The sequence below is a fragment of the Saccopteryx leptura genome, chromosome 1 (genome assembly GCF_036850995.1).
Source record: "Saccopteryx leptura isolate mSacLep1 chromosome 1, mSacLep1_pri_phased_curated, whole genome shotgun sequence".
Taxonomy (NCBI): Eukaryota; Metazoa; Chordata; class Mammalia; order Chiroptera; family Emballonuridae; genus Saccopteryx; species Saccopteryx leptura.
The window spans coordinates 9,667,795-9,688,909 of record NC_089503.1 but is presented as its reverse complement, the minus strand read 5'-3'; the positions used below and the strand labels follow the sequence as shown (position 1 = coordinate 9,688,909).

The 21,115-nt window shown below is 52.1% G+C and overlaps 1 protein-coding gene and 1 pseudogene across 2 annotated transcripts; both read left to right on the top strand.

Moving 5' to 3' along the window:
* The first annotated feature begins 2,260 nt into the window (after window positions 1-2,260).
* Window positions 2,261-20,793, top strand: LOC136388047 (uncharacterized). Of its 2 annotated transcripts, XM_066360093.1 has the most exons (10): window positions 2,261-2,323; window positions 6,343-6,451; window positions 8,832-9,076; window positions 11,817-11,925; window positions 13,691-13,956; window positions 17,090-17,204; window positions 18,379-18,647; window positions 18,879-18,976; window positions 19,860-20,420; window positions 20,558-20,793. In XM_066360093.1, the coding sequence occupies exons 1-9, from the start codon at window positions 2,312-2,314 to the stop codon at window positions 19,921-19,923; spliced, it is 1,287 nt and encodes a 428-aa protein (XP_066216190.1). In that variant the 5' UTR covers window positions 2,261-2,311; the 3' UTR covers window positions 19,924-20,420; window positions 20,558-20,793. The 2 variants fall into 2 exon arrangements, with proteins under 2 accessions (XP_066216190.1, XP_066216193.1); XM_066360096.1 differs by lacking the exon at window positions 18,879-18,976.
* On the top strand, window positions 20,340-20,547 carry LOC136388123 (guanine nucleotide-binding protein G(I)/G(S)/G(O) subunit gamma-5 pseudogene; annotated as a pseudogene).
* Window positions 20,794-21,115: the final 322 nt, after the last annotated feature.

Below are 21,115 nucleotides of genomic sequence, written 5' to 3'. Positions count from 1 at the left end.
TATTTTTAAAAGTCTATAATAATATCTGGCACATAGTAGGCACATAATAAATGGAGTCTGTAATGCAATGCAAAGAATGAGGGATAGTCCCTATTGTGTAGCTGAGAGCACACATGAAACAAAGGCAGTCAATTATTAGGCAATATATTTATATAACTGAGGTGTGTCGATCAATTCATTTTTTAAGATTTTTATTTATTCATTTTTAGAAAGAAAGGAGAGAGAGACAGAGAGAAGGGGGAAGAGCAGGAAGCATCAACGCTTATATGTGTCTTGACCAGACAAGCCCTGGGTTTTGAACTGGCGACCTCAGCGTTCCAGGTTGATGCTTTATCCACTGCGCCACCACAGGTCAGGCTGTGTAGATCAGTTCTAAAGTGCTATAGTTATTCATTCAGAAAAGAGTATCATTCAGAGAAGGCTGGAAGAGTTAAGGAAGCTTTTCTCGCGGAGTTGGAACTTCTAACCTTTGATCATTAGACTGGGAAGACGATACTGTCCTAAGAGGGGAATATATAAATACATGTATGAAGTTTAGGAAGAGAATGGTTTACTTATTGGGGGCAATAAGTAAGTTGGCTGGTCTGACTAAAGCTGAATGCTAATATTGAAATGTCGTGGAATTTAATATTGCTTAAGTAAGAAGAGATCGGAGTATTATAAAAGATGTTAAAATTCAGACAGAAGAATTTAGACTTAGAAATAATAGAATGTCATATTTACATAAGAAAATAACTTTATGTAAGTGGTATCTGAGGATGGTTCATATGGAAACATGTTTTAGATTGATGCAGAGAGAGAAAGAAAAGCGATGAGGGTTCTACATTCAGTTAGGCTACTACCGAAGTATCTGTCCTGGAATTGGAAAATAAGAGTTACTTTTAATGTCCTTAGTGTTCTTGGAGAACTTGTAAGCTGGACATATGTAAGACAAGGCTTTCCAAGAGGCCCATCAGAGATCATCTTCTAAAAGCCTAATAGCTAAGAAAGGTAGAAATTCTGTTGAAACAAACTAACCAAAAAAATATGCCCTAAGAATAATAGCTATGCTGTAGTAGCAAAGTTAAAACTGAAATGGTCCTGCCGAAACACAATCTGAACTGATGCTTTCACGGGATCAAGGTGATCTACCAGTAATCTAACTACCAGCCTTATCAAAACGTACTGTTTCTTAGAGAAAGATAATAGCCCAGAACCTCTATAATGTATCACACAATATCCAGCACACAATTGAAAATTACTAGACGAGTAGAGAAGAAAAAGGTGACTGACAATCAAGGGATACAGGGTCCAGAGGAGCAGACTCATGGGATTTAGATACCTGAGTAGCCACACAAGGACTTCAAATTCTGTGATTTATAAATTTAAAAAGTATTAATGAAGATATCCCAAACCCATTTTATAAAAAGACAAAAGGCTTGAGTAGTTACATTCCAAAGAAGAATAGTCTAATAGTCAATAATCATTGAAAATGTATTCAATAACATTACTGATAGATGAATGCAGATTAAAACCACAAAGATATATACCTATGCTTCCTCCAGAGGGGTTGAAATATTTGTAATGACAATAGTAACTGCAGTACTAACATGAGAGAGAGTGTGCATGCTTCACTAGTGGTTTCCCAAACCCAATCAATAATCCCGTTCCAAGAACTATTCCAGAGGGAGAAGAATCATCTTACACGAGTCCTTGTCAACACAACAGTGGGACTAGCCATATCTGACATCAGCAACAAAGCCCCAGAATGCTATAAGAAATAATTCCATACTTCTTTCTGTCACCAATCCCGGCCTGATGATCCCATCCACAGACCAGGTTTGTCCTATGGTTCAAGTGGTTTTAGAAGCTACCCAGTAGAAGCAGCCCCAAGCCACCGTCCACAGGGACTCTATTGTTACCACAGCTCTGCCACTCACAAGTATGAACATGTTGGAGGAGCCAATCTTGGGAAATCAGCTGGGAATCGCAGAGACAGGTCACAGGGCAGAAGAGGAAGGGAGACAAAAGGCAAGAAAAAAGGACAGACCCTACGAGGGGAGCAGTGGGCAGTGGCAGTTTGTACCGGGCTGACCTCTGAACCTGTCTCCACGGTCCCCTTTTCTCCAACTTGCTTCCCTCATAACCAAGAAAATTTCCTTTATTTGCCATATTTTGATTTTTGACTGACCTTATCTCTAAAGATGACAAGAAACCAGGTGTCCTCACCCTACCCATGACTTTAGTAACAAAGGAAACTGAAAGTGAAACTCTGGACTTGGGTATAAAAGCTGTCCCAACAGGAGCACAACACCACACACCACACATCACCATGGCCTCCTCGGTAAGTTCCCCTGGGTCTTTCTGGGAAGGAAAGGGAGGCAGCTTCCTCCTGTATGTAGAGGTCTCAGTCTGTGTCCCGGCCTGTTACCTCCAGAGCTCGTCTGTGGAAGGCTCAGGGGAACTGCATGTTGTTTAAAAGTCTCTTTTGCTGCAGGGCTGTGAGGTCTTCAGGGAAACTGACCTCCTCTCTGTTTGGGACAGGAGGGGGAGTCCCAGGTGAGGGTATGTGGTGTCAGGGGCTGTGCCTGCCAGAGCAGGGGTAGGAGTGTGGGCTGACAGGGACCCGGGACAAGGGCAGTGAGTGAGTCCAGGCTGTGGTCTCAGCTGCTGCAGGGGTTCCGTGATTACTAAGCCCGGTCTATGCTCGCTCCACTTTCCTCCAAATATTTGTTCTGCCTGATAATCTGCATTCAGATTCCAGCAATCTGACTCAGACATCTTTACTCCCATCACCTCTGCTGTCCAGACTCACACGTGTCCCCGGGAGGGGTAGCACCCTGGATTGCAGCTGACAGGAGGCAGCTGGCCAGGGACTCTTGTTGCAAATGGGGCAATTCTGGGAGGGGAACTGCCCTCTCTGGAGCGGGTCCATCTGCATCCCTGCTTCTGGGGAAGGCTTTATTGCGGCCAATCAAAATCAGGCTCTGTTGCCTAGGGAACCATTTTACCCATACAGGTCATGAGCTCACATTTCATCTGCCTTAGGGTCCTGTGCCAGTGACTCTAACCTTGGCTTAATTAGACAGTTTCAGAGTGAAAAATCCCCTCACTTTCCCCTGGATGGAGACCGGCTCTGGGCCTGCCCCGCCTTGGCTGACCAAGAGGAGTTGGGGGGGGGGGGAGTCCTGGTCCCACTGACCCTCCAGCCCCCTCCTTACTCAGTCCCTGTCCTCCTGCTCCAAGCCAGGCCCCTGTCCCCATCGTGGAGATGCAGGGAGGGAGGGCCGAGCACACAGGATCCCCCTGCCTGGAGCTCACAGCCCAGAGGGGGAGCAGACAGACACAGGGAACTGCAGTGGGGGAGGAGGAAGGACCCATGCAGGGAGAGGGGGAGGTCCTGGGGGCTGGGGACCAGAGAGTGGCAGCTGAGCCTGTCTGGGGATCAGGGCAGCTCCTCAGAGGGGGGATGTCTGTCTGGCGGGGAGGAGAGGGAGCGGGTGTGGGGAAGGTGCTGGGGGCAGAGAGAAGCGGTTGTGCAGAGGAGCAGAGTGACAGTGAGCTGTGTGGTGAGGGGACCGGCAAGTCCTTCAGTCAGGACTGGGGACAGGGTCCTGGGAGGGAGAGAGAGAGGGTGGACAAGGCCTTGGGAGGGAGAGGGGGCTGGGGACGGGGCCCTGGGACAGAGAGAGGGGGTGGACGGGGCCCTGGGAGGGGGAGGAGGACAGGGACAGGGCCCTGGGACAGAGAGAGGGGGTGGACGGGGCCCTGGGAGGGGGAGGAGGACAGGGACAGGGCCCTGGGAGAGAGAGAGGGGGTGGACGGGGCCCTGGGAGGGGGAGGAGGACAGGGACAGGGCCCTGGGAGAGAGAGAGGGGGTGGAAGGCTCAGCAGGAGGACTTGAGAGCTGTCCAAGAGCATCCCTGTGCCCCGAGGCCAGTGAAGATCATGACCAGATGGGCCCCTTGGGAAGGCCACAGTGGGTCTTGGGGAGACTGGACGTAGAGTAATAGGAAAAGGAGGCAGGGGGCTGTTCGAGAAACCATGGCGGGTCATAAAATCTGGAACTGGGCTGCCTTGAACCAAGTCATGGGTCAGAGATGGATGAGAAGTGAATTCAGAAGAAACTGCAGGGTCACCATCCGTTGTTGGATATTGGCACGGAATGAGGGCAAAGAGAGGTGACCGCTGGTCTCAGGCTGGGCGGCCGGGGACCAGGGTTGCAGCCGGTTTATCATTCGCTGAAATGAAGCCCAACAAGGGATAAAACCTGAAAAAATTTCAAATCACAACACTGCAGTGCCCGAGTTGGGACATCACGGAGCAGGAAGAGGTGGAGGGAGGCAGGGACGGAGTCAGGACCAGGAGGGACAAGGAAGAATAGACCTGGAGCAGCGCTTCTGGCTGAGTGTCCTTAGGCAAGGCCCTGTCCCTCTCTGACGTCAGTCCCCCACCTGAGTGAATGCTGCTGCTCCGCCTGGGCTGTGGGCGCCTGCGGTTCTGAAAAGTGCCAGCAGCGCCCTCTGCTGTGAATGTGTCAGCCCCACCCCCACCCCGCCCCCACCCATCCAGGGCAGGAAGCTGGAGAGCCGAACGAGGGCCCCCTCAAAGGCTCAGGGCTCCTTATAAAACTGTCATTTCCAGTCTCTCCTGTCATCATCTCCAAGGGTAGGTGCTCCAGAACAGGTCAGGCCAGTGGGGTACAGAGAGGAGAAGGGGCCGGTGCGGCCATGGACAGCCAGAGTGAAAGTCAGAGAAGCTGACCCTCGCTAGTCCTGCGTTGCTAGCGATGGTTCCCAGTCAGAAAAGGGGTTTTTCATGCAGAATATTGCAAATAATACAGCCGCATATGCACATCTGGGTTCTAGTGGCTGTGCAGGTATATGCAATCCACACACAACATACATATGCACAATACACACAGACACAGACGTGCATAACGTACATACTCTAGACCAGGGGTCCCCAAACTACGGCCCGCAGGCCACATGCGGCCCCCCTGAGGCCATTTATCCGGCCCCCGCCGCACTTCCAGAAGGAGCACCTCTTTCATTGGTGGTCAGTGAGAGGAGCATAGTTCCCATTGAAGTACTGGTCAGTTTGTTGATTTAAATTTACTTGTTCTTTATTTTAAATATTGTATTTGTTCCCGTTTTGTTTTTTTACTTTAAAATAAGATATGTGCAGTGTGCATAGGGATTTGTTCATAGTTTTTTGTGTGGTTTTTTTTGTATTTTTCTGAAGCTAGAAACGGGGAGGGACAGTCAGACAGACTCCCGCATGCGCCCGACCGGGATCCACCCGGCACGCCCACCAGGAGGCAACGCTCTGCCCGTCAGGGGGCGATGCTCTGCCCCTCCGGGGCGTTGCTCTGCCACGACCAGAGCCACTCTAGCGCCTGGGGCAGAGGCCAAGGAGCCATCCCCAGCGCCCGGGGCATCTCTGCTCCAACGGAGCCTCGGAAGCAGTAGGGGAAGAGAGAGACAGAGAGGAAGGAGAGGGGGAGGGGTGGAGAAGCAGATGGGCGCTTCTCCTGTGTGCCCTGGCCAGGAATCGAACCCGGGACTTCTGAATGCCAGGCCGACACTCTACCACTGAGCAAACCGGCCAGGGCCTCATAGTTTTTTGGGTTTTTTTATATATTTTTCTGAAGCTGGAAACGGGGAGAGACAGTCAGACAGACTCCTGCATGTGCCCGACTGGGATCCACCCGGCATGCCCACCAGGGGCAACGCTCTGCCCCTTCGGGGCGTTGCTCTGCCGCGACCAGAGCCACTCTAGCGCCTGGGGCAGAGGCCAAGGAGCCATCCCCAGCGCCCAGGCCATCTTTGCTCTAATGGAGCCTTGGCTGCGGAAGGGGAAGAGAGAGACAGAGAGGAAGGAGGGGGTGGGGGTGGAGAAGCAAATGGGCGCTTCTCCTGTGTGCCCTGGCCAGGAATCGAACCCGGGTCCCCCGCACGCCAGGCCGACGCTCTACCGCTGAGCCAACCGGCCAGGGCCTCATAGATTTTTTTTTATAGTCCGGCCCTCCAACAGTCTGAGGGACAGTGAACTGGCCCCCTGTGTAAAAAGTTTGGGGACCCCTGCTCTAGACAAACGTTCACTCTCCCAGTGCACAAGGTTATTATTCCGGCTTCCAGGCCTCGGTGCGACCAGATTCCAGGCTTCCAGTTGACAATAGGGTGACCTCTAAAAGCCACAGCAGACTTAGGACCACACAGGATCCTGGAGATCTCCCCCACACACACTGTCACCAGGTGATAAAGAGAACAAGGGGGTCCCCAGGCCAAGATGCAGGTCCCCAGCCAGGGTCTCTGCTGTTGCCCAGAAATCTGATTACACCTCCCTGATTTTCTCTTGCAGTTTTATAAAAAACCCGAGCCTGGGGACTTGATTGAGATTTCGCGGACACACTACTCGCACTGGGCCATCTATGTGGGGTATGGATACGTGGTCCATCTGACTCCTCCAAGTAAGGACTGCTGACAGTGTAATTGTCACAAGATTTGTTAACATAATGAGAACAATTGAAAGCCAAACACCTCCTGACCTGGGGTGGCACAATGGATAAAGAGTCAAACTGGAATGCTGAGGTCGCTGGTTCAAAATCCTGGGCTTGCCCAGTGTTGGTCAAATAAGTTTGTAAATATGATATATCGGTTTGCTCACTTATAGTTTTCATTGGGTGTGGGGGACAGGCTGTAAGCAGGCAGGGTTGTTATACCCTAAGGCAGGGGTCCCCAAACTTTTTACACAGGGGGCCAGTTTACTGTCCCTCAGACCGTTGGAGGGCCGGACTATAACAAAAACTATGAACAAATCCCTATGCACACTGCACATATCTTATTTTAAAGTAAAAAAAAAAAGGGGGGGAACAAATACAATATTTAAAATAAAGAACAAGCCCTGGCCGGTTGGCTCAGCGGTAGAGCGTCGGCCTGGCGTGCGGGACTAAGCCTTTCCCACCCTAAGCAACTTTGTATCAGAGACTTCCTTGTTTGTATATTGGATTAAAGGTTTTGATTTCTACACTACAAAATGGGGGCAGACCGGGAGCTTACTCTCTCTCTTGGTTCCTGAGATTAGCATTAGAAGAGAGAGCAGAGAAAGGAGAGCAGAGAAAGACCACATGGAGGAGAGGAGAAGCAGCAAGATGGCGAAGTGCTGAAGGAGAAGCCAGTTTGTGCAGAGTTTGTGCAGAGAGAAGGAGATGGGGAACAGAAGTGAATAAGGCTGGTGAGGTAGAAAACTTTGATTCTAGGAAACTTGGATAAGTCAGTGGCTTTGGGAGCCCTGAATGGAAAAGGAAGTGTTTTCCCACTGTGTGTATTTCTTGCCCGCCAGGTACAAGCTAGGATAAAGATGATGGCTCACCAGTGCTTGGCTTTGTTGTATCATTGCCGTCTGTCTGAATCAAATGAGAACCTGCATGGGCCAGGCGGCTGTGATGGTGGCTGTGGCTACAGGCTTTACACACAATCAAGGCACATATGGGAGTTGATGCTTCTTGCTCCTCCCTCCTTCTCTCTCTCTAAAAATAAATAAATAAAATCTAAAAAACAAATAAGTTAAAAAGAAAGAAAACTAAATGCCACCATGGACAACCCAAGTTTCTTTCTCCTTGAACAGTGCCTGTGCTCACCCTACCTCCAGGCCCCTCTGAGTACCCTCAGTGGGTCCCGCAGTCCGGACAGGGCAGGGGGATTGATGTGGGCGCCCCAGGGCAGCCTGGCTGCCTCGGCCTTCAGTGCTCTCCAGCTCAGTGCCAGCTGTCGGGCATGCAGAGTCCCATCTCACTTAACCAGCTCGGTCTCGGATGTCCGCGGTCTCCTCATGAGAGTGTTTCTCAGCGCTCTGTCCTGTGCACGCATATGATTCCACAGAGCACAGTGTCCTGACAGCATGTACTTAATACTCCTTGACAGAAGCAGCTCTCACAGGCTTGCAAGTCACAAAGGGAAGTCTCATGCAAATACACGTGAGGACCTATGGACAGCTTATTTACTCGTTGATAACAGGAGAAGCAGGATGACAAAACCACTTAAAGGACAGTGCAGGACACAGATGTGTGCATCGTCAATGACAGACAAGTGCTGGAACGCATCTGCTAACTGAGATGCATGATGTTCCTCGTCCTGCAGAGCAATGGCACCATAACCTTTGTCACCAAGCGTTTGCATTGTCGCTGGGCAGAAACCATCATCACAGTCTATGTGTATCTTATCAGTTTTCTATGAGCTGTCATCTACCTCGACAGAGTTGAAAAAATGTCTGAATTGATTTTAAATCACACCCTTCCCATCCAGCCAACACTTGGGGAGGCTTGGAGCAGGAAGCATGACTACGAGGACCTGGGGACCTCTTGTGCCTGAGTGTGCAGGAGGTTTACCTCACGGGATGGGTTCTCAGTGCATAAAGGGGGATAGACCAGGGAGTCTATAAGAAGTTGCACATAGTGTCTTTAGCACAGTGGGGACCAAGAAAACTTTGATTTCTTTCTGAAATACACAAGTGAGTGAAGATGACTACATAACAGATATGATTTGCTATCATCATTTACAATGGCTAAACTTTTCAACAACCGAAATGCTCAATAATAGGAGATTTGCTCAGCTAGACGATGTCCATTCATATAATGGAGCACAATGGCAGCCACTGGCCATCACAACATTCCTTAACGTGAAAAATATCCCCAGCTTGTTAAGCTAAAGGAGAAACTTCTGTGAATTACCAACCACATCTGTGAAGTAACAAACACCAATCGTGCCTTCCCTTCGCCCTCCTGTGTTGTCTTTGCCTCCTCTCCCTCCCTCGCCCCCCTGCAGTTCCTGACACTCTGTCTCTGGTTCCAGGGAAGTCTCCTGGGACCTCCAGGAGCACAGGGCAGGTGAAAAGGGAGCTCCTGACCGATGTGGTGCAGGGCTGCTCCTACTGGCTCAACAACCACTTGGACCACCTGTACAAAGCCCAGCCCGTGCACAGGATGGTCAGTTCTACAAAGAAAATGATTGGTGAGGTGCGAGAGAACGGTGTTCTGAGCAGGAACTGTGAGCAGTTTGTCACCGATCTGAGATATGGCAAGGCCGAAAGTCGGCAGGTAAGGTCCTCTCTGGGAGCTCCCTGTCCCTCCTGGAGGTCTCCTTGGGGTGGGGGTGACCGTGCTGTGCACACACAGAGAGAAATTGTCCTGAATGATGCAAAAGTGGACTCTTGGGGTCCTGCTGGCTGGGAGCCAGGATGACAGAGAGAAAATCTCAGGTCTGCTTTGAATCCACTCAGGTCTTTGGACAGGTCACTACCTCTCTGGGCCTCAGTTTCCCCATGTGCAGAAGGAGGGGATGATTGGAGGACCTCTGGGACTCATCAGATATGTCACTTGAGGATTCGTAGCCTCCAGAAAGACCCCTAAAGGCAGCTCCCGATGCCCCTGTGGGTGCTCAGGGACAGACTGGCCAACCCAGGACCACGACAGGTCTGCTAAGAACCAGCGAGCACTCAGGCAGGACCCGCTCCGGGTCTGTGGGCCTGTGTAAGAGCTCAGGACACTGTCCTATAAGATCTGGGCCCAGCTTCCACACTCCCCCGGCACCGCTCCCGAGTGTGTCGTCCCCACACAGCTAGGAAGAGGGAGAAGCAGGATTCAAACCCAAGTGCCCACTCTCTCTGCTGTGCTACCGGAGCTCCAGGGCTCGGGCCGAGGGCGTGGGTGGTCGGGCGGAGAGAGGAGGGGAGGACAGCAGAGCCGTGTGGGGAGGGACGTGAAGGATGTGACGCTGAGGTGGGATGTTCCAGGTGGCCCGTCAGACACCCAGGGGGACAGGCTGAGGAGCAGCTGCACGTATGAGTCCGGGGCTCAGGGCTGAGCTGGGGCTGGAGACAGAAGCTTCCAGGCTGCACCTGTGACCAGCACTCAGTGCACAGGGAAGCTGTGACCATGGTTGCCCACAGTCTCCCGTCAGCTCCTGCCACGACCTCCCTCTGCAGGAGGAGAGCCCATGTAGAATCCAGACCACAAAGCATGTCCATCTCTTTTACCCCCAGAGCTCTGGCCCCAGAAACCCAGGCAGGAAATCTCCTTTTTAGGGACCCCAATCAAGAACAAATGGCTTCCCTCAAGAAGCTCACACTGGTATTGTAGGGACAGATGGCAGGGGGCTGACTGGTCAGAAAACCATGGAGGTCATGGAATCAGAACCTGGGGTGTCCTGAAGAAAGTCGTGGGTGAAAGAGGGATGATTAGGCCCTGGCCGGTTGGCTCAGCGGTAGAGCGTCGGCCTGGCATGCGGGGGACCCGGGTTCGATTCCCGGCCAGGGCACATAGGAGAAGCGCCCATTTGCTTCTCCACCACACCCTCCTTCCTCTCTGTCTCTCTCTTCCCCTCCCACAGCCAGGGCTCCATTGGAGCAAAGATGGCCCGGGCGCTGGGGATGGCTCCTTGGCCTCTGCCCCAGGCGCTGGAGTGGCTCTGGTGGAGGCAGAACGACGCCCCGGAGGGGCAGAGCATCGCCCCCTGGTGGGCAGAGCGTCGCCCCCTGGTGGGCAGAGCATCGCCCCCTGGTGGGCAGAGCGTCGCCCCCTGGTGGGCAGAGCATCGCCCCTGGTGGGCGTGCCGGGTGGATCCCGGTCGGGCGCATGCGGGAGTCTGTCTGATTGTCTCTCCCCGTTTCCAGCTTCAGAAAAAATACAAAAAAAAAAAAAAAAAAAGAGGGATGATTACGTGAAATCAATAATAAAACCCAGGGTCAGTGTCAGTTAATGGATATTGGCAGGAAAGGAGGACACGGAGAGACTGACCTCCGGAGTCGCACTGGCGGCTCGGGTTGAGGGTGGAAGGACGTTTGTCATTTGCTGAGGTCAGGCACAAGGAGGAACAAAAACTGAAAAATTCTCAAATCACGAAGCTATGTGCTCTGGGTGGGGACACTGAGGAGCAGGAAGAGGTGTGGAAGGGGCGGGAGGCAGGGACAAGTCAGCACCAGGATGGGACTTGGCAGACAAACCCAGGGGAGAACGTCCCAGCCGAGTGTCCTTGGGCAAGGCCCTCTCCCTCCCTGACGTCAGTCCCCCACCTGAGTGAATGGCGCTGCTCCCGGGCTGTGGGCGGCCTGCGGTTATGAAGGGGCCAGCAGACCCTGCGGGGTGGATGTGTCAGCCCCTCACCCACCTTCCCAGTGCAGGAAGCTGGGCAGCCCCCTTTAAGGCTCAGGTCCCCTTAAAACATTGTCATTTCCTGTCTCCCGGGTGACCATCTCCAAGGGTAGGTATCCCAAGTCTGGGAGTGGGGAACAGAGTGGGAGAGGTGCCTGTTGCGGCCACGGACAGCCAGGGCGAGAAGGACGGTGAGCCCCTGAGGGAGCTGTGAAGGGCAGAGAAGGTCAAGACTCACCTGACCCATACGGCCTGGGCGCCCGCCTCAGCGAAGGACTATGACATGCAGGCTGTGTGACAGCATGCTCAGGACTCGTGCACAACGCACCTGCACATGCATATCTGCACCCCAGAGTGGGTGCATGCACACACAGCACACACACAGCGTACATCTGCACAATGCCCACAGACACAGAACACACACATGCCCTACACTCACGCAGACAGTCCTCCTTTCTCCCATTCCAGAAGTTCATTTCTCAGGGTGCTAGCTCCTGCTTCCCCCCAAGAGGGGACTATCTGAATTCAAGATGGGATTCCACGGGCAACAGTCGCTCTCCACCACTCAGCTCTAACCAGGTGACAAACAGCAGCAAGGCGGTGCCCAGACCGAGCTGTAGCTCCCCAGCCAGGGCCTCCGCTGGGGCCTAGAAGTCTGTCCACACCACCTCTGGCTTTTCTCTTGCAGTTTATTGAAGAGCCCCAGCCTGGGGACATGATTGAGATTCTCCACGATGACTGTAAAGACTGGGCCCTGTATGTGGGACATGGTTACGTGATCCATCTGACTCTTCCACGTAAGGGCCGCTGACAGTATAATTTTCATAGTATTTGTTAACAAGGTAACGAGAGCGCTTGAAATAATCCCCACCAAGCGGAGCGTCACATTCTCTCTGCACTGAGCTTGCGCGGACCACAGACCGCAGATCGTAGTCTGAGTGCATCCGCTGTCCTCTCGGGGGTGTGACCCGTCCTGCCAGAAGCCAGGAGGCTCGTTGGCTCCTCCGGCACAGCTGGGCTGCTTCAGGACTAGGATTCCTTCAGCTCCGGCTGACTTACTCTGTTCTTGTGGACTCTGATGATATCATTTCGAGCAGCCAATTTATTCAGACTCACTGTCTAGGTCTTACATAAGAGGGGCTCTCAGCGGTGTGTTTTTTGTAAGCACGTGAGTTCACCAAGTAGGTATTTTAGTAGTATCTGTAATAGACGGTCCTTAGCAGAGGCAGCTTTCACGGGTGTCCATCCGATAAAAACATCCTCATGAAAATGCATAGCAAGTGCTTGTTAATAGTTTATTTAACTCAAAAATAGGACAGAAGCAAAAGGGGGGCAAAGCCGGCTTACAGGAGAATAATCGGCACGGGTTCATCGTCAGTGAAAGAAATCCAAGTGTCTAGAATAAGCCTGTTGAGTTAGATGCAGACTGGTTCATGCCCCACGGAATGACGGCCCTGTAACCTTTGATGGTCTGTTTTCATCAAGGGCAAAACCATTGTCATCCACCTCAGAATAATAACCATGCAGCTTATGTGTTTTCCACAAGTTTTCATTCACCCTGAGGATGTGGTAAGAACATAAGAACTGATTATAAATAGTAAATCAAGCTCATTTAATCCAGCTGACACTTAGGGGGCCTTGGAAGAGAAAGCAGGGCTCTGAGGAATGTGGTCCACTTTATATCTGATATTCTAGGTGTGGACAGGTTTTCTTAAGAGGATGAATTCCACGTGCAACCATCCACCTGGAGATTAGAAACAAAAAAAAATAGTGTGCTTACTTCTAAAATACAACCTGGGCTCACTACGACAATGGAATTGGGCTCCAGGAGCGGAGAGCTCTCCTGCAGCCTGGGCTGCGCCACCCAAGGGAGGGGAGGGGACACTGATGGGACGGGCTCCTGGGGGGCGCGGACACTGATGGGACGGGCTCTCTACGCTGCAGCTCGCTGCACTGGAAGGACTCTGGCCTTTGGAACTTGAGAGAGGCAGTTGTACATTCTGCGCCCAGGGCTTTTCACAGCACAAAAGTGTCTGGTAGTGTCCTTTGGGCCCAATTGTATAATGGAGATGACAATAATTTCCTTGAAGGGCATGAAGAGAATTAAATTAGTCAATATATGAAAAATAGCCCAGAGAAGTGTCTAAGCACAGTAGCTGCTAATGAAAATAGACCCATTTGTGAAATATACCGGGGTATAAACGTGAACAGGTAGATCAGTACATTCTTAACGTAGCTGTTCATCATGGCTAAGCTTTTGATCAACTCAAATGCTCAGGAAAAGGGGATTGGTCAAATTTACTATGTACACACTTATAACACAATACTATAACATCGTCTTGTGACCCAGACATTGACAATTATGACATTTATTGCATGTAAAATAGCTCACAAAACCTTTCAACAACATAACCAAGTATGTGATTCTTCCCATTTGGGCGGTGGTGGGGGTGAGTGGGGTGGAAGGGGGGTGTTATGCCCCAGATCTCCGTAACGTATAATTTGTCCGTTTTTCTTTTCTCTTTACCTCATCTGCCCTTGACCTTTCTCTGTGATTCCCAGGTGGGTTTCCCAGGACTAGTGTCCTTAACATGCTCATGTTTCTGACTGAAAGGGTTGTGGTGAAAAAAGAGACCCTGGGGGCCGTGACCTTGGGCTGCAACTTCCGGGTCAACAACCGCTTGGACCATCAATACAGACCCCGGACTGTGGATGAGATCATCAGTTCTGCCGAGGACATGATTGGTTACAAGATGTATGTACCTCCTCCTGGCAGCAATGAAAAGTTTATCACCGATCTCAGATACGGCCGGGTTCCTCGGGAATTGGTAAGGCCCGGGGGTGGGGGGTGGGGGGGGGGCGATCTTCCTCTCTCTGGTTTTGTCCCAGAGTGGGATTAAGGGTGGGGTTTTGGGATACCACCAGTGCAGATGCGTGGTATTTCTCCTATTAATACTACAGCATTAATTCTCACGGTAATGCTGCAGTTCAGGCATTTCGAAGCTCTTAGCTCATTAAGTTTTGACAACAAGCCAGTCTGCACATGGGCTCCCGGGCACACAGAGCTTAGGTAACTTGTCCAGTGTGTCCAGCATGAAATAAAGCAGGAACCCAGGTGTATCACATCCTTGAAGAGCACCTTTCAGTCTAGAAAAACATTCTAAAGGGTTGGCAAGCACAGGCTAGTGGTCGAGGGAACCTGTTGCTCTAAGTTCCATTGAGAGCCAGTCCGGGGTCTCATACTGCCACCAACCAGCTGGGAGACCTTCTCCAAGTCAGTTCACTGTACGGCGTCCTGGCCGACGATCTGGCCTCGTCCTAAAAGAAGGGGTGCTGGGCAGGCTGCCCTTCACGCCCCTGCTCTTCCCATCCCCCAACAGGTCCGAAACCATAGGAGCAGGACAGATCGGTACAGGAAATCGCATCAAAAGTGATCTGTGCATAGAGGGGCGGGGCAGCTGGTCCTGCCCGAGGCTGTGAGGTGCCCCAGGGGAGAGGGCAACTCCTGGGAGAGGGTGTGCTAGGGAGTGGGCCTGGGAAAGTGTTTGGAGGCAGAGGGAACATAACAGTTGAGAGCAGAGGCAAGAGAGAGCAGGAGGTGCGGGAAACACAGGCAGCTCAGAAGGAGCACAGGAGAGGGAGTTGAAGAAGGATGAGCGTGAGGAGGGGTGAGAGAAGAGAGATTCGGGGGAAGGGATGAGGGGGAGGAGGGATGAGCGGGAGAAGGGGTAAGGGAGAGGAAGAAGGAGGGGAGAGAAGGGGGCGAAAGGAGGAGGGGGAGAAACGGAGAGGAGAGGAGACATGCAGGAGGAAGGATGAGAGGGGGAGGAGGTGAAGGATGGATGAGGGGGAGAAAGGGGGAGGGGGAGGAGGGAGGAGGGGAGGAGGGAGGAATGGGAGGAGGACTAAAGGGGAGGAGGGATGAGGGGAAGAGGAAGAAGGGGAGCAGGGGTGAGGAGGATGAGGGATGAGAGGGAGAAAGGGGGAGGGAGGAGGCATGGAGGGAGGAAGGAAGGGGGGTGAGGGGAGGAGGGAGGACAGAGAAGGGGGATGGGCAAGAGGGGTGAGGGGGAAGAGCCAGATCATGAGCTGCCTAGAAAGTGTGGACTTCATTCTTTCATTCTGAGGCTCCAGGCAGGTCACTGCCAGATGTTCCCACCGAGGGCCCCACTGGATGACCTGAGGTGGAGTGGGAGTGGCTGCAATGGGAGTGGGAGGTGAAGGGACAGTATTCTCTGGCCCAAGCTAGAGGAGGACGCGGATGAAGACGTCGTTGAAGGCACCTGTTATCGGAAGTGGGGCTGAGCGAGGAGGAGTGAAGGATGACTCCAGGCCTCTGAGCGACCCGGGCTGAGTGATGTCAGGAGGAGGGGACAGAACGAGGAGAATGTGGGGAGCAAATGGAGTGTTGGGTGGCACCCTCAGGCCCTGGGAAGAGGGTGTGAGTGTGGAGAGGCGCAGTGCCCCCAGGGGGCCTGCTGTGGGCGTGGGGAGAGCGAGCTGCGCTCTTGCGGAGCAGTCGCTCCTGGGAGAGTCCTTAGCCCCTGCAGTCAGTGCCAACACCCGTGGGTGGGAACGTTCCACCCCGTCTGGCTGCAGCTGCGTGCACGTCCTGGAAATTTCCCTCTGGTGGCTGTGTGCTCGCCCCCAGGTCAGACGCTTGGCCTGCTGCCCGTTGCGTGGCCCTAAGGAGTCCGTAGTTTCTGTCTCACGTGACTGAGCGCCCGGAGGAGGGGAGCGGATCTCAGGAGGAGACCAGTCAGTGAGACTATGAACAACCTGCTTTTTTTCTTTTTCTTTTTTTTTTTTTTTTTGTATTTTTCTGAGGTTGGAAACGGGGAGGCAGTCAGACTCCCGCATGCACCGACTGGGATCCACCCAGCACGCCCACCAGGGGGCGATGCTCTGCCCATCTGGGGCATCACTCTGTTACAACCAGAGCCATTCTAGCACTTGAGGCAGAGGCCACAGAGCCATCCTCAGCGCCCAGGCCAACTTTGCTCCAATGGAGCCTTGGCTGTGGGAGGGGAAGAGAGAGACAGAGAGGAAGGAGGGGGGAAGGGGTGGAGAAGCAGATGGGCGCTTCTCCTGTGTGCCCTGGCTGGGAATCAAACCTGGGACTCCCACACGCCAGGCTCTACCACTGAGCCAACCGGCCAGGGCAACAACCTGCTTTTAAACATGGTGCATTATGGACTACTTGAGGGTCAGTAAGGACCACAGACCAGGAGACAAAGGCAACGGAAATGCTAGCTTGTTCCTCAGGGTCCCAAGAGGACGCGTCACGCCACGCCCCTCGGGCCCACATAGGAAGCACCGGGTTGGTGAGGAGGCAAAGGAAGTAGGGAGAAAAAGTGGGCTAGAGCCTTTCCTGCAGTCTCTGCGGGAAGAGTGGTTGAGGGTAAACAGGCTTAGAATAATTTCTGCAGGCTCTGGGCGGGGGGCTGTCTCTGGTTGTCCAGTCCCTGGGCCTGGGGGGATTGGGGCAGGCGGATGGAGGCCTGCAATGTGAGAACTTCTTAAAGGAGGTGGCCGGGGCTGTAGGCTCAGGATCAGTTTGTTTGTATCTGAAAAGTACAGTGATGGGGCCTATCTTCGGGAATTGGCTAGTCCTGGGAGGGTCAGTCTCTCCAGCTTCAGTAAGACTCAGGATGTCAGTGTCACAACAGAAGATAAAAGACATGGTTAATTGCCAACAATGGGGCAGAACAAATGTGCTAGGGCCCTGAGAGTCAGTCAAATGAGAAGGAAAGGGTTCAGCCAAGCATTTGTCCCTCCTGTCCCCAAAGGGGGGTTCTCTGAGGTGACAGCAAAGCAGGCGATCCCAGCAGTCCCCGCGCTCTCTCCTCCCTGGGTTACCCCCAGGCACTGCCCTGCGGGGCAGTGAGCTTCTGCAGCTCCCCGCCAGGTCTCTGCTGGTGCCTGCAAGTCGGTCTACACTCTCTGCATTTTCTGTCCTAGTCCCGCGAAGACCCAATACCTGGAGACATCATTGCAATTTCTCGAGGTGTTTTTCAGCACTGGGCCATCTATGTGGGAGACAGTTATGTGGTCCATGTGAGCACTCCAGGTAAAGGTGAGTTACTTGCATAAACACCAGCTTTATGGTGGGAAGAGGGAATGAAAGACAAGTCACTGGAGTCATTAGCATCTGTTTCCTTTTGAATCATAACATGTCAGCTCTTCATTCCCTAAGTAATGGAATGTGGACTCAGTTGACAGTGCTATTGTGCCTGCCTCTCTCTTAAGTGTCCAGAACTATGTCAGGTGACATGGTAAGGAAATGACGAGGAAATTCCCCCTTGTCATGGACCCTCACAATTTCTATTTAATAGGTAGACATTGCTAGGCCCTTGGCGTTGTTTCAGATCCTTGCTCCACAACTTTTGTCCGCTGGGTGTGACACTCAAGTTCTCTGGCTCCGGATTGGGTCTGTGAAATGGAGACCGGCATTTTCACCTAGAAGGGATTGCAAGGAGATTGAATGGGACTGGCTTCTTCCTGGTAGACACTCAAAACACTCAAAAACTTGTCAGATTCAGACCTGCGCCCAAAGAAGCACAATCTGCAAGTGTTTTTATGATGTCATTGTCTATAGTTGAGAACAAGTTTAAACAACTGAAAAGCCTAACGATTGGGGATCTGTCAAATCAATGACAGTGTGACATCAGTGGAACACCATGGCAGTCATTTCAAGTTATGACGTAGTTCCACATTTGTTGCTAGGGGAACATGTCCACAACATATGAAGTATTTAAGTCACAAAAGTTATAAATCAAACAATTGCACTTCTGGGAAATTTAACCTCTAACAAGAGGGAATAGGTCTAGGCTAGTTGGCTCAGTGGTGGAGCATTGGCCTGGTGTGTGAATGTCCTGGGTTTGAGTCCTCGATTGCTTTGAGTACATCGGCCCCGGGGGCTAAGCCATCCCCTCCATGGGTGGCTCCATGAAGCTTCCTCCTCAGGTCCTAAAAATAGCTCAGTTATGGTGCAAGAGAGCAAGGGCCCCAGATGGGCAGAGCATTGTACCATAGGGGGCTTGCCGGGTGGATCCCAGTTGGGGGTGCATGCAGGAGTCTGTCTCTCTGCCTTCCCTCATCACACTTAATTTAAAAAAGGAGGGGAGGATGAGAGTGAAAGAAAAGGACGGTGACCCTCAACGGTCAGTAGAACTTTTATCTTTTCTTCCTTTTCCAACCTTACACTGTGGAGCACGGCAGCCTCTTAGAGTGCCTGTCTGTGACCCCAGGTCAGCTCTCTGGGGCTCGCTCTCCCAAGAGCAGCATGGATGACTGTGAAAGTGTCCAAGTGACGTGCGAAACGCTGAAGAAAGTAGCAGGGAAATGCGAGTACCGGGTCAGCAACCACATGGACCACACGCACCGACCACGGCCTGCGGATGCCATTGTCTGTATGGCAAAGAAGAAAATTGGTCAGACCTGGAACTACAACCCTTTCAGGTCAAATTGTGAGCACTTTGTCACTGAAATGAGATACGGGCAGCCCTGCAGCCGACAGGTAAGACCCCTATGCGGTGATTCTTTTGCAGTTTTATTTACAGGAAGATGTGGGGCAGCTGTTGGTAATAACCAAGCTCGTAACTTGCCCGAGGTCACCCTAACTACAGTGAGTGTGAACTTCAAAATGTGCACCGATTGCTTTGGTCCAACACCAGCGTTTTGTCCACTGACTTGCACTGCGCTCTCCTCTTTGAAGAGCGTTTTTCATGGGGGAAAATCTTTTTCAAAGGGTCACCAGAGCAGCCAGGGGAGGGCGCACGGCCCTGTCTGTCAGGGAGCAGCGGAGCCAGATGCTGGCACTACCACTGACCCACCAGGGGACCTGCTGTAAGATCACTTTCCTGACGAGGCTTGGTTTTCTCATCCGGAAATGGGCACGGGCCTCTGTCCACCCACTGCGTAGTTTGTCGTGAGCATTAAATGACTGGGAAAGAGCTGTGACAATTGGGAAGCTCAGCTCAAATGTGAGCCTCTGTTGCCAGCAGTTGCTCCTCCCACAAGCCTGTGGGGTGATCGGGGGCAGTGTTTCCTGTCCCATCCAACAGGAGAGGAAACCGAGGCTCAGAGAGGTCACGTGGTTACCTGGGCTTAGCAGCGCAGACCCCGTTACCTGGAAGCTGCCATAGGCCACATTCTCCTGCCGCCCCCACAGCCCCAGGCACAGGGACCTCTCGTTCCTCATTTCACAGCAGCAACCCCACCCAGCCTGTGTGCTCTCAGCTTTCTGAATCCCTTCCAGGCACTGAGCTGCCATAAATAGAGGCCACCTGAGCTCAAATCCCAACTCAGCTTCTGATCCCCTGAGGGCCTTGGGCAGGTGACTTCCCCTCTCTGGGCTGAGTTTCCTCACATGCAGCAGGAAGGGTTGGATGGGGAGGCTCTGAATGAGGACAGGGCTGGCTGTAACACTAGGCTGTCCCTTACCTGTGAGCTCAGCTCTGCAGGCAGGTCCTGAAAATCCCTCTGGGTTGTCAGGGAGAGTCTGGAACGAGCCAGGCTGCAGACAGGATCACCTAACCCCCGAGAGGGCGAGTGGGCAGGCAGGGTCAGAGCTGCGGAGGGGTGAGCACCTGCGGACACAGTGAACTTCCTTCCTGGGAAAATCCGCCCCCGCCAGAAGAATTCACGTGTCTTTGTGTGAATTGTGGGAGAGGGAACACCAGTCTTGGACTTCCTTTTGACCTGAACAATGCACTATTCTCCTTTTCAGAGTAAATACCCACTTTTCTGAAACGTATTTCTGTGGTTATGAAAATCATCTTGGACAATCTTGAGTAATACTCATGAAAAGGAAGAACTGCTTGAAGAAGCCATTAAAAATTCTCAAATTTGAAGCTGCTTCGCGGACCAGCTCTTCCTGGGACCAGCTGCACCTCTCTCTGCCTGATTCTCCCCCTCACTGGCGTTCGGAAGGACCAGTTGCATCGAGACTGTAGCTTCTTGAAGAATCAGATGAATGAATCCAGTGACCCCTTTATCAAATATTTCCGCTACTTTCTTGTGGACTCAAGAATCTCTGTAGAGGGGGGCGCGCATGCGCGCCGAGGGTGGAGCCGCTGGGCAAAGAACCGGAAACTTAGAGACAAAGTTCCGAGCCCCACCTCTCGCCTAGTTGCCCCGCCGTCTGGCCTCGCGGACTCGCCATCCACCAACCCACTACCAACAAATCTGCCCGACTCTCGCGTGCACCATGTCTGGTTCCTCCAGTGTCACCACTATGAAGAAAGTAGTTCAACAGCTCCGGCTGGAGGCCGGGCTCAACCGCGTGAAGGTTTCCCAGGCAGCTGCAGATTTGAAACAATTCTGTCTGCAGAATGCACAACATGACCCCCTGCTGACTGGAGTATCTTCAAGTACAAATCCTTTCAGACCCCAGAAAGTCTGTTCTTTTTTGTAGTGAATTTGAAGGTGTTCTAAACCACTTTTCATGGCTGGAGAATATTCAAAGAGACCGAAATATGAAGCCTGTACAAAAAGCTTATTCCTGTAACACGTGCCATACTACACAAAACTTCTGCTTCTGTCAGTCCTTAACATCTACCTCTCTGAATTTTCACGAATTTCTGTTTCACAAGGGTAATTATTTTATATACACTGGCAGCAGCAAATAAAATACCTATAAAATTAAAAAAAAAAAAAAAGAATCTGTAAAGGAAGCATCTACAGTTAAGTACCTGCTATGCATTTCAAGCTGCTTAATCCTGAAAAGGGCCTTGAGATCTGAACTTCCGTTTCTTCTGTAATATGGGGGTAATAATGGCTGCTTCACCGGGCTTTGTTGAGATGACATAACATCCCTTAGCACAATCCCTGACCAACAGCAGACGCTCAATAAATTTGCTCCTTGCGCATCACTCCTGCCTTGCTTAATTTCACACTGCAGGTGGGCAAGGGACCAAAATGCTTGTGGCAAGCCCCAGCATCAGGAGAAGAGTCCAGCATCCGTGCCAGGAGGATGCCCTCCAC